This window comes from Erinaceus europaeus, chromosome 13, assembly GCF_950295315.1.
Source record: "Erinaceus europaeus chromosome 13, mEriEur2.1, whole genome shotgun sequence".
NCBI classification, from domain to species: Eukaryota; Metazoa; Chordata; class Mammalia; order Eulipotyphla; family Erinaceidae; genus Erinaceus; species Erinaceus europaeus.
The window spans coordinates 80,366,907-80,379,215 of record NC_080174.1 but is presented as its reverse complement, the minus strand read 5'-3'; the positions used below and the strand labels follow the sequence as shown (position 1 = coordinate 80,379,215).

The window sequence follows — 12,309 nt, the reverse complement described above, 5'->3', positions numbered from 1 at the left end:
GTGATTAATTTTTTTTTCAATTTGTACTTTTAAGTTCTCCAAATTCTGTCATATTCATTAATCAATGTTTTCCAATTAAAGCATTGCCAAACTCATGCCCCTGAAAGTTTTTCTATGCCTTTTCTGCTCTCATTTCATAATTATTAATTTTTAAAAAAAATTTCTTTATTGGGGAATTGATGTTTTACATTCAGCAGTAAATATAATAGTTTGTACATGCATAACATTTCCCAGTTTTCCGTAGAACAATGCAACCCCCACGAGGTCCTCTGTCATCCTTCTTGGACCTGGATTCCACTCACCCACCCACCAAGGAGTCTTTTACTTTGGTGCAGTTAGGACCAGCTTCTCCATTATCTCTCTGATTCAGTTTGAACAGCATCCTAGTGTTCTCCCATTTAATTGCTAAAGCGTTTCTGTTTTTTCTTCTCCTCAAGACGGAAGAAAATTTTGGCATCAATTCACGCCCCTCCGTCCCCTCCACTGACGGAAACAGTCAACAAGGCAGATTTGATGATCTGGAAAATCTTAATTCATTAACTGAAAGCAGCCTGGATTTAGGTTGGTGGTTTTTGTTTGCTTATGAACACAAATGACGTTATCTCGCCATCGTTCAGTTTTATTTTGTACGTGATGAATTTTACTGTCAAATTTGTATTTATTTAGAACGTTTTGAATTTAAATCTGTCTACTAATTAGTCATCTTCAGAATATCTGGAAGGATAGGTAGGGCTTGTGTTCCAGCTCAGAACTTTCAGACTTTTTTCTCTGAGGGCTGCATTTTGTCTTTCTGCCTCTTTTTTTTTTTTTTGCTTTTTAATAAGCAGTATGGATTAAAGCTAAAACTAGTACTTTGTTCTGAGTCTGAAATGTCTCTACTAATATATATTAAGTTCTCTGATGCTATTAAGTGATACCGTTAGCTCATTGAATGGGGTTGTTAAATATTAATAAAGAGAAGCCTATTTTAAACATTTATGAAACATTTTATAGCCATATATTACAGTCAATTTTGCTACATTAATAACTTAGTTCCCATTAAAAAGTAGAATGCGTCCACCCAGTATTGATTACTATATACATATTTTTTTGAAAATTAAAAAAAAAAATCTTTCTTCATTCCACTGAGATATCACATGTCATTTCAGTGTTCCAGTTACTAGGTGAGTGTTAAATTCTTTCATAGCCTGGGGATATAGAGAGCCGTTGTGCAGGATTTATGCTGCCCTTCACGTATTCTGGAAGCAGAAAGTCCCTTTCTGCGCACTGTTCTCATGTTGTATGGGAGTATGTTACAAGGAGAAAGGACCTATGGAAAGCCCTGCGGTATTTTGTTAGGAATCCAAGGTTCTGCTAAGTGAAATCTAAAGAGAGAAAGCACTGGGAAAAAATTGAAGATATTTGTGAGATAACAGTTGTCAATTTCTGGGGGGTGGGCGGTAGCGCAGCAGGTTAAGTGCACGTGGCACAAAGCGCAAGGACCCCGGTTCAAGCTCCTGGCTCCCCTCCTGCAGGGGAGTCGCTTCACAATCAGTAAAGCAGGTCTGCAGGTGTCTGTCTTTCTCTCCCCCTCTCTGTCTTCCCCTCCTTTCCCCCTTTTCTCTCTGTCCTATCCAACAACAACATCAGTAACAATAATAACCACAACAATGATAAAAAACTACAATCGCAACAAAAGGAGAAAAAAGCCACAATAAACAATTGTCAATTACTTGTAGTTCAAAACATAGAGCATGGATAGTTAATGTTTAAGATTTAAGGTTAGTGGGAGTCGGGCTGTAGCGCAGCGGGTTAAGCGCAGGTGGCGCAAAGCACAAGGACCGGCATAAGGATCCCGGTTCGAACCCCTGGCTCCCCACCTGCAGGGGAGTCGCTTCACAGACGGTGAAGCAGGTCTGCAGGTGTCTGTCTTTCTCTCCTCCTCTCTGTCTTCCCCTCCTCTATCCATTTCTCTCTGTCCTATCCAACAACAATAACAACTACAACAAGGGCAACAAAAGGGAATAAATAAAATAAATATTAAAAAAAAAGATTAAAAAAAGATTTAAGGTTAGTGGTTCATCTACCTTCTATTTTATTTTCTTCTTATTTATTTATTATTGGATAAAGACAGAAAAATCAAGAGAAGTGGGGGAGATAGAGAGGGAGGGAGACAGAGAGACACCTGCAGCCCTGCTTCACCACTTGTGAAGCTTTCCCCCTGCAGGTGCGGGCCAGGGGCGTGATAGCTTTTCTTCTTTAACTATTATGGCTGGGAGAAAAATAGAAAACCCCACCCCACTCCTAAACCTCTCCTAATACACTGTTTAAAAAGCTCACTGTGTATCTATAGTTCTTCTAAATATTTAAGGAGCTACATGACACATCTGAATGAATAGGTGAACTAATGTATTCTATCTATATATCATTAATACTTTATAGCAGCCTCAGCACTTTGCTCCAGTTAATTTAGCATGGTGAAGGGTTGCCCTGTGCATTGTGGGATGTCCATCAGCTGCCCTGTCCTCCAGTCCTGGATGTCCTTTATAGTCCTGCCAGTCAGTAGTCATGATAGAAAGTCCAGACATCTCCAGATAACTGCTCAGTGTCCCTGGCTGAATGGACATGCCCCTGGTTGAGAATCACATACATCTTTAGACAGTCAGGTTTGAAAAGAAGAGGCTTGAGAGGGAGAGTATTTCTGGAATCGAAGAAGAAATTGGAATTTTCTTTGAAGTAATCCAATCTCTTTTGGAACCGTGCTCTGTGTATCATCTAAGTGACCTCTGAAGTCATTTTCTCTACCTTCTGCTGCCTATAAGAATTTCCAACTTATAATAGTTTGCCACAAACTTACTTCGCTCACTATTCTCTAAGCCAAAAATCCTAAATCAAGCTTCTCACCTTGATTTCCTGTGAAATCATTTGGTCCGGCTCTGTCAAGACCACCACAGGCAGGGCAGGGCAGGGCAACATTCAGTGCTGACTTTTAAATTCACAGTTTGATGTGGCGTACAAATGAGAAAATAAATCTTGAAGGGACCCTTGGCAGCAAAAAGGTTCCTCACCTCTGAACTATTACTACTACATTAGTAACAGAGAATTATGCATTTTATCGATGAATACCTCATATAATATAAAAATCATATATCATATAAAAATCACTTTAGAGAACCTTGATATAAAGTATTATGCTTAGCCTTATACTTAAGCCAGCACTAGATGTCCTCTAAAAAACTGTTTCCTGTGGTCTGGGAGGTGGCTCAATGGATAAAGCACAAAACTCTCAAACATGAGGTCTTGAGTTTGATCCCCAGCAGCACATGTGCCAGAGTGATGTCTGGTTCTTACACTTTCTCCTCCTATCTTTTTCATCAATCAATAAATAAAATCTTAAAAAACAAAACAAAAAAACCAACAAAAACTGATTCCTTCATGGGCTGAGAAACTAAACCTATATATTAGCATAACCAGTTATGCATGTCAAGGATACAAGATACATTCCAAATCAGCAATATATTTAATGTTAGGAGATTTCTGACAGAAAGCAGTTCTGTTTCCCAGTCTTTGGCCATGCCTGAACTGTGTCCTCAGTGAACTCTAGATGAATTTCTGTCGTTGCACCGGAGACTCAGGTGTATATAGTCTAGTGACTTATACTTTCAGAGGACACAACTTACATCTGATGATATTATATGGCAGGGTCTCAGGAAATACCTGTAGAGTGAGAAATTGAAGTGTTGTTCCCACATATTTAACAACATATTAACGCCCTACATTTGTTCTTCATCTTTTGGTTTTTGTTCATTTGTTTTTTTCAGTTGCTATTTTGTGCACTAAACCAGTGTCCTCTCTATCAGCATCCTTCTCACCTGTATTTTGTTTGCTATTCTTTTTTTTTAATAGTTATTCCCTTTTGTTGCCCTTGTTTTATTGTTTTAGTTATTCTTGTCATTTTTGTTGGATAGGACAGAGAGAAATGGAGAGAGGAGGGGAAGACAGAGACTGGGAGAGAAAGGTAGACACCTGCAGACCTGCTTCACCACGTGTAAAGTGACTCCCGGGCAGGTGGGGAGCGGGGACTGGAACCGTCTGTTTGCTATTCTATGGCTGTACCTCACCAGGTATAAACCTTTTGAAAAATTCCCCCCACGCACACACTTCTGCGTTAACTCCCATTTATCCAAGGACATTCCCCCCACCCCCTCCTAACAGCCCTGTTTTTCTAACCTTTGTGCTCAGGAAAGGCTGTTACCTAACAACAGCACAAGCCCTCGAGGACTTGGTTTGCTTTATGAGCTCCTGGGTACTGTGTTGCACTCGGTGAACAGCTCTGTAAAGTGTACCTATGTTGGGCACTGCCAGAGGTGAGAGAGAAATGTGTCCCATGAGGAATGGGGCAGCCTTTGTGCTGACCAACTCGTGAAAAAAATTTTGAACTGACATCAGCAACCTGTAAAACACAACAAGGTAGTAATTAAACAGGCTGCAAACAGAGCCAGTTCTTTATCCTTGTAACTCTTTGGGGGGCAGTTCTGCTGGGACCTTGGCCCTGTCCTCAATCAGTATCCTAGTTTCTCTCTCTCTCTCTAGGCAAGAGGTTGATGTAGACCGTGCTAGAGCAGTGGAGGGTGGCATGGATTTCATTGCATTGCAGGAATGTAGGCCCAGTGGCTAGGAGTGAATGACATGATGGGGTTGGGGGGGTGGGGCAGTGGTGTTTTGAGACCTTTTCGAACACTCTGAGCACTGCAGTTAATTTTCCTTATTTTTTATATTCTCTGTTTCATTGCTGGGTGGTTATATTCTGATTCAAAAAAAAAAATCTGATGGTGGTTTTATTAGATAATTTGTCCAACATGAAGCAATGAGAACGTTTAGATGGTGCTCATACTGAAAGTTTTGAAAGAGATCACTTTCTAATTTTCTTAGAGATCACTTTCTAATTTTCTGATAAGGCAGATGTCCAAAATATACTATAAATGTATGCCCTTAGCAAAATGTAAATCACTTTTCTATTATATAACGAAGAAAGGTTGCCTGAGGATTTATGATCGATTGGATATGATGGATCCTTTGGTATATCCAAGGAGTAGGCAACCAGTAGATTGATATTTCTTTTTTTTTTTTTCTTTTTTGCCTCCAGGGTTATTGCTGGGTCTCACTGCCTGCACCATGAATCCACTGCTCCTGGAGGCCATTTTTCCCCCTTTTGTTTCCCTTGTTGTAGCCTTGTTGTGGTTATTATTGTTGTTGCTGATGTCGCTTGTTGTTGGATAGGACAAAGAGAAATGGAGAGAGGAGGGGAAGACAGAGAGGAGAAGAGAAAGATAGACACCAGCAGACCTGCTTCACCACCTGTGAAGCAACTCCCCTGCAGGTGGGGAGCCGGGGGCTCGAACCCAGATCCTTAGCCAGTCCTTGAGCTTTGCGCCGTGTGTGCTTAACACACTGCACTACCGCCCAACCCCCAGATTGATATTTCTAACAGGTCTTTCTCCATGTATCACATCACTGTGTGCATAGCTCTGTTCTGGTTATCCTCTGTTTCAGTAAATGAGAAAACAGCCCGCCCAGATGGAGTGTGAGGTACGTTTATGCATTTTAATCGGCAACATTTTTTTAAAGCTGAATTTACCATCTAGAAGACATAGTAGCTAGTGTCTTCTCTTACAAATGTGTAGTCTGATGTAAGAATTAAAAGGTAGTAGATAAAAAAGAACCCTGAAATTTATAAACAGATCTTTTTAATATTAATTATCTTTATTTATTGGATAGAGACATTCAGAAATCAAGAGGGAGAGAGAGAGAGAGACACCTGCAGACCTGCTTCACCACTTGTGAAGCTTTCCCCCTGCAGATGGCGACCGGGGGCTCGAACCCTGGTCCTTGTGCACTGTGATGTGTGCACTTAACCTGGTGCAGCACCACCTGGCCCATAAACAGAACTCTTTAAGGATATGTGTTCTTGCCATGGGGGAGATGATTCAACTGGTAGAACACTGGAATTATGAGCCTGAAATTCCTGGTGTGATTATCACTACGTGTTTGGCTGTATTTGGTCTATTCATATTTTGCATTTCCTCTTGGTTTTTGTCTTGGGAGGGTGTACTTTTCTTTTAAAAAAAAAGTATCTATTTATCTCAGATTTTCTAGTTTCATGGCATATAGAAGTTTCATATGATGTTTTGGATTTCTTCGGTGTCTGTTGTGATCTCTTTCATTCATGATATGACTTTTTTTAAAAAAAAAATTTATTTATTCCCTTTTGTTGCCCTTGTTGTTTTATTGTTGTAGATATTATTGATGTCGTCGTTGTTGGATAGGTCAGAGAGAAATGGAGAGAGGAGGTGAAGACAGAGAGGTGGAGAGAAAGATACCTGCAGACCTGCTTCACCGCCTGTGAAGCGACTCTCCTGCAGGTGGGGACCCGGGGCTTGGAATCCTCCCCGCCGGTCCTTGTGCTTTGCACCATGTGCGCTTAACCCGCTGCGCCGCCGCCCAACCCCCAACTTGTTTTTGAATGAGTCTGGACAAGAGTTTGTCAATTTTGTTTACCTTTTCGAAGAACCAGCTCTTAGCTTCATTGATCTTTTGTATGGTTCCTTTGTTTTCAATACTGTCAATTTCTGCCCTTTTTTTTTCTGTTCTTTTGTTCTTTCTGCTTGCTTTAGGTTTCTTCTCTTTTTTTTTTTCTTCTAATTCTTTCAAGTGAAAAGTCAAATTGCTTATTTTGGGCTTTTTTTGTTTGTTTGTTTCTTGAAGTGTGCCTGTATGAATTTCCTTCTTAGAACTGCTTTAGCTGTGTCCTACGTATTCTAATAACATGTATCTTTATTTTTTTCCATGAAACTTTTAATTTCTTCTTTCATTTCCTCTTTCACCCAGTAATTGCTGAGTAGTGCACTGTTGAATTTCCATAATTTGGGCTTTTCACTAACATTTTTGTTTGCTGTTGAATGTTATCCAGTGGCACTGTGGTCTGAGCAGATGCTTGGGATGATTCTGGTACCTCTGGATTTATTGCTGTTGTCTTTGTGACCTAGCATGTACTCTTTTCATCAGAATGTCTGTGTGAAGTTTTAGAAGAATGTATTTTCTAACTGGGGTAGGAGGGGGAGTGAAGAGCTCTGAATATATCTAGTAGGTCTAATCTGTCCCTGTTTTCATTTAATTAGTTTCCTAATGATTTTCTGCCTGGTTGGTCTATCTGTTTGAGAGAATGGGGAATAATTGAAATCTTCAATTATTATTGTATTGCTATCCATGTACTTCTCTCTCTTGCGCTCTCTCTCTCTTCAACTAGAGCACTGATCAGTTCTGGCTTCTGGTGTTGCGGGATTGAACCTGGTGGGATTTTGGAGCCTCAGGCATGAGGGTCTCTTTGCATAAACATTATGCTATCAAACCCCCCCCCCCTCCATGTACTTCTTCAGGTGTTTCAATAGTTGTTTTACATATTTTGCAGCCCATTCATTTGAGCATAGATGTTGATTTTTTTTTCTTTTTTAAATATTTTATTTATTTACTAATGAGAATGATAGGAGGAGAGAAAGAACCAGACACCACAATGGCACATGTGCTGCCGGGGGTTAAACTCAGGACCTCATGCCTGAGAGTTCAGTGCTTTATCCACTGCGCCACCTCCCAGATCACAGATGTTGATTTTCACGAGCTCCTCTTAGTTGACTGATCTAATCATTATGTAGTGTCTCTCTTTATCTTTTTATTGTTATTTTTATTTTTGAGAGAGATGCAGAGAGAGAAAGACACAGAGAGAAACATCAGAGCCTGTGGTGGTGTGGGGGATTGAACCTGGGAATTTGGAGCCTCAGGCCTGAGAGTCTCTTTGCATAATCATTACACTATCTACCACCACCTTCTCTTTATCTTTGATTGTTTTGATTATTTTGGAATCCACTGCATCTGCTGTATGACTTTTCCTGCCTTTTTTTTCTTCCTTTTTATGAAGTCTGTTAGCTTGTATGATAGTCCTCCATCCTTTCACTTCGAGCTTATTTTTTTTAACATTTTATTTATTTATTTGCCTTTTTTTGTTGCCCTTGTTGTTTTTAATCATTGTTGTGGTTATTATTATTGTTGTTATTGATGTTGCTGTTGCCGAATACGGCAGAGAGAAATGGAGAAAGGAGGGGAAGACAGAGATGGGGAGAGAAAGACACCTGAAGACCTGCTTCATTGCTTGTGAAGTGACACCCCCCCCCCCCCGCAGGTGGGGAGCTGGGGGCTCGAACCAGGATCCTTAAGCCATCCTTGAGTCTCACACCATGTGTGCTTAACCGGCTGTGCTACAGCCCGACCCCCTTGAGCTTATTTTTGTCCTATTGGGTTAAGTGTATGGTTGGGTTATGTTTCTTAATCCACATTCCAACTCTGTGCCTTTTAATGGTTGAGTTCAGCCTATTAACATTCAATGAAATTATAGTTTTGTGATAATTAATGCCACTGTTTTATGCTGTTCTTGGGTTGCCGTGTGTGTGTGTGTGTGTGTGTGTGTGTGTGTGTGTGTGTGTGTGTGTATTTGATTTTATATGAGTCCCTTTAGCACTTATTGCAGAGCTGGTTTAGTTGTAATTAATTCTTTTAGTTGTTCCTTTTTCTGAGAATGTCTTAATTCCTTCATCTAGTTTGAATGAAAGTCTGGCAGGATAGAATGTTCTTGGTTGGAAGCCTTTCTCATTTAGTACTTTGTAGATGTCCCTTCTTGCTTTTAGCGTGTCTGTTGAGAAATTTCAGTTAACCTTGTGTGTTCACCTCTATGCTACTCGTTTTTCTCTTGCTGCTTTCAAGTATTTTTTCTTTATCTTTGGACTTTGTCATTTTAATTATGATATATCTTGATGTTTGCATCTCTGGATCGATTCTGCTTGGTATCCTCCTTATATCCTTTTGGTTATTCATTTCAGGGAAGTTTTCTCTTACTATTTCCTTCAGAATGAGTTCTTCCCTCGTTGCTTCTTCTCCAATGATTCTAATGTTGTTGCTCTCTAAATCATCACGTTATTTTTATTATTATTTGGTTAGAGAGAATGAATGAGGGAAGTAAAGAATAAGAAAGAGGTCAGACCTGGGTCCATGCTCCCAGAGGGATAGAGAATGGGAAAGCTATCGGAGGAGGGGATGGGATATGGAGATTGGGCGGTGGGAATTGTGTGGAGTTGTACCCCTCCTACCCTATGGTTTTGTTAATTAATCCTTTCTTTAATAAAAAAAAAAAATTAAAAAAAAAAAAGAAAGAGGTCAGAGCAGTGTTATTTTCTGATAGCTGATATCTGGTGCCAGGGAATCAAACCATCCAAGCCCTGCACTCTGCCTCCTGAACCATTTTCCTGGTTGAGTTATTTAATTTTAATAGAAGCTTTGTACTTGACACAACCTGCCCATAGTAAATGCCCATAACTGTTTGTTGACTAAAACATGAATGAAAGCAATTTGTGTTCACACTTATCTATCTTTTCTCTTTAGGTATGGTGATTCCAAATGAGGTCCAAGGGCCTGGATTGCTTTCTGAACTTCCTGTTAGGGATCAAAGAAGGGAACAAGAAGACTTGTCATTGTACCAACTCCCCAGAACTCAAGTTGTTTCCAAGACCTCAGCATACATAGGAATGTTGTCTTCTAGATATGCCACCAGTGCATGGTAGATACTTCTTTTCAGTTTTCACATCAGAAATTGTTTTCTTTCTTACTTACATCTAGTTTTAAAAAGGGCATGGTTATAGTAAAACAGTTGGAAAATACACAGAAATACTTTGAATACAATCTACTGTATTAGATAGTGTGACAGTTTCAAATCAATAAAAGTGTACCATGTTTACAATTTATTATTAAAGTTATGTGCGGGATGTTTATATAAACTATTTTCATAGCGAATGGGCAGTTCATTAAGAGTTTGTTCTAACAGCTTAAGAATGTATTCAAGAATAAATCAAAAAGAGAATGGATTTAAAAGTTAGAGCCTTTGTAGGAACTACTCGCTAGCAAAATGTTTGGAGTGAGAGGGAGCAGCTGAGGGTGACTGGTTTGCTTGACTGAGAAAGTAGATGGATAGTGGGACCAATAATTATTTGATTATGTGAGCATGAATACTGGGGCTTGGTGCCTGCACTATGAATCCCACTGTTCCTGGCGGCCATTTTTTCCATAGTTGTTGCTATTAACGTTGCTGCTGCTGTTGTTGTTTGATAGGACAGCGAGAAATTGAGAGAGGAAGGGAAGAGAGAGAGAAAGATAGACACCTGCAGACCTGCTTCATTGCCTTTGAAGTGACAGCCTCCCCCCCCTACCCCGCAGGTGGGAAGCTGGGGTGTCGAACTGGGATCTTTGTTCCGGTCCTTGCACTTGGCATTATGTGCTCTCAACCTGGCGTGCTACTGCCTGACCCCCCTGGAGGTGCCTTAAATGAATAAAAGTGAAAATATTTTATAATCCAACACCACCACTCGTGGGCATTTATCCAGAAGATGTAAAAACTTTTAATTTGCAGTGACATATGCACCCTCTATGTTCATAGTCATTCTTTCCAGGAGCCAAAGAATGGAAATGGCCTACATGCCTATTGACAGATGACTGGATCAAGAAATTATAAGACATATACTTAGTGGAATACTACTCTGCAGTTAAAAAAGGCACTGTTTTGTCCTTCAGGACCAAATGGATAGAACTGGAGGTGATTGTGCTTAGTGAAGTAAATAAGGAAGGGACAGACAACTGCAGGATGTTTTCCCATATATGTGTGATCTTGAGGATTGAAACTAAGAAACAGGAGCCAGCTTGTCCCTAGGACTTTGGGAGAACCCTAGCAATTATTGTCATTGAGGACTGAGTGATGAGGAACTATACCTCTCTTATCTTATGATCTTGTGAATGAGTTTGAAGTCACTAGTAAAAAAAAAAAAGTAAAAACGAAATAGAATGCATGCTGTCTAGGAAACAGAAGGTTATTATGAGACTGAAGCAAGTGGGGGGGTGGGTTCCTGTGTGTCTAAATGACCTATTATGTGTGTATATCTTTCCAAGAAACTCCCAGAAATATGTAGATGTCAGTGTTAGAAAAGGAATTATTAAACGTAGTCCCTGTAGATAATGGTGAGAGAAGAGGTTAACACACCTAGAGAGACTGAGCTTGGATGCTTTGATAAGAAGCTCACCTCCCCATGTTCATTGGGGAAGCAGTTACAGAAGCCAGACCTTCCACCTGCATCCCACAAGGATCCTGGGTCCATATTCCCAGAGGGTTAAAGAACAGGAAAGCTATCAGTGGAGGGGTTGGTATACAGAGGTCTGGTGGTGGGAATTGTGCGAAGCTGTACCCCTCTTATCCTATGGTTTTGTCAGTGTTTCCTTTTTATAAATAAAAAATTTAAAAAAAAAAAAAGAAACTCACTTCCTACTTGGAGCAATGAAAAATGCAAGTGCAGATACTATTTATATCTTGGGAGACAGAAACCCAAATAGTCCCCCCCCAGTGACCTTGATTTGTAATTTAGAGGAAAGGTTATTTACTAGGAATGATGGAGTAATAGTAACATGGGTATTAAAAGGAAAAAGTATCCAAGAAGTGACTAGCTTTTTTTTTTTGTTTGTTTAATTTCTTTATTGGGGATTAATGCTTTACAGTCTACAGTAAATACAATAGTTTGTACATGCATAACATTTCCAAGTTTTCCACATAACAATACAACCCCCACTAGGTCCTCTGCCATCGTGTTTCAGACCCTGGACCCTACCCCTCCCACTTAACCCACCCCAGGGTCTTTTCCTTTGGTGCAATACACCAATTCCAGTCCAAGTTCTGCTTAGTGTTTTCCCTTCTGTTCTTGTTTTTCAACTTCTCTCTGTGAATGAGATCATCCCATATTCAACCTTCTGTTTCTGACTTATTTCACTTAACATGATTCCTTCAAGCTCCATCTAAGATGGGCTGAAAACAGTGAGTAGTATTTCATTGTGTAGATAGACCACAACTTGCTCAGCCACTCATCTGTTGTTGGACACCTGGGATGCTTCGAGGTTTGGGATGATTAGTTTCTTTATTTACTTTAAAAGTATCTGCTTATTTATTTATTTATTTTGGTAGAGACAGAGAAGTTAAGAGGGCACAGGATGAGAGAGATAGAGGGAAAAAAGATGCTTGTAGCACACTTTTAATTTTTTATTTCTTTGCCTATTTTTTTTTGTTATTGGATAGAGAAGGAGAGAAATTGAGAGGAGAGGAGGAGAGAGAGAGAGGGAGAGAGACAGAGAGACACCTGCAGCCCTGCTTCACCACTCCTGAAGCTTTTGCCCTGCGGGTGGGGACCAGGGGCT

General features: G+C 40.1%; 1 protein-coding gene across 3 annotated transcripts in view; it reads left to right on the top strand.

Annotated features, from left to right (window-relative positions):
* The window catches only part of PATJ (PATJ crumbs cell polarity complex component), a 161,639-nt gene extending 151,885 nt beyond the window's left edge, over positions 1-9,754 (top strand). For 2 of the 3 annotated variants that reach the window (XM_060206314.1, XM_060206313.1), the window contains 2 exons: positions 438-561; positions 9,466-9,753. In XM_060206314.1, coding sequence (XP_060062297.1) covers positions 438-561; positions 9,466-9,644 — 303 coding nt within the window. In that variant the 3' untranslated portion in view covers positions 9,645-9,753. Of the gene's footprint in view, positions 1-437; positions 562-9,465 lie in introns of all 3 variants that reach the window. The other variant, XM_060206315.1, reaches the window with a different exon arrangement.
* The last annotated feature ends 2,555 nt before the right edge of the window (positions 9,755-12,309 follow it).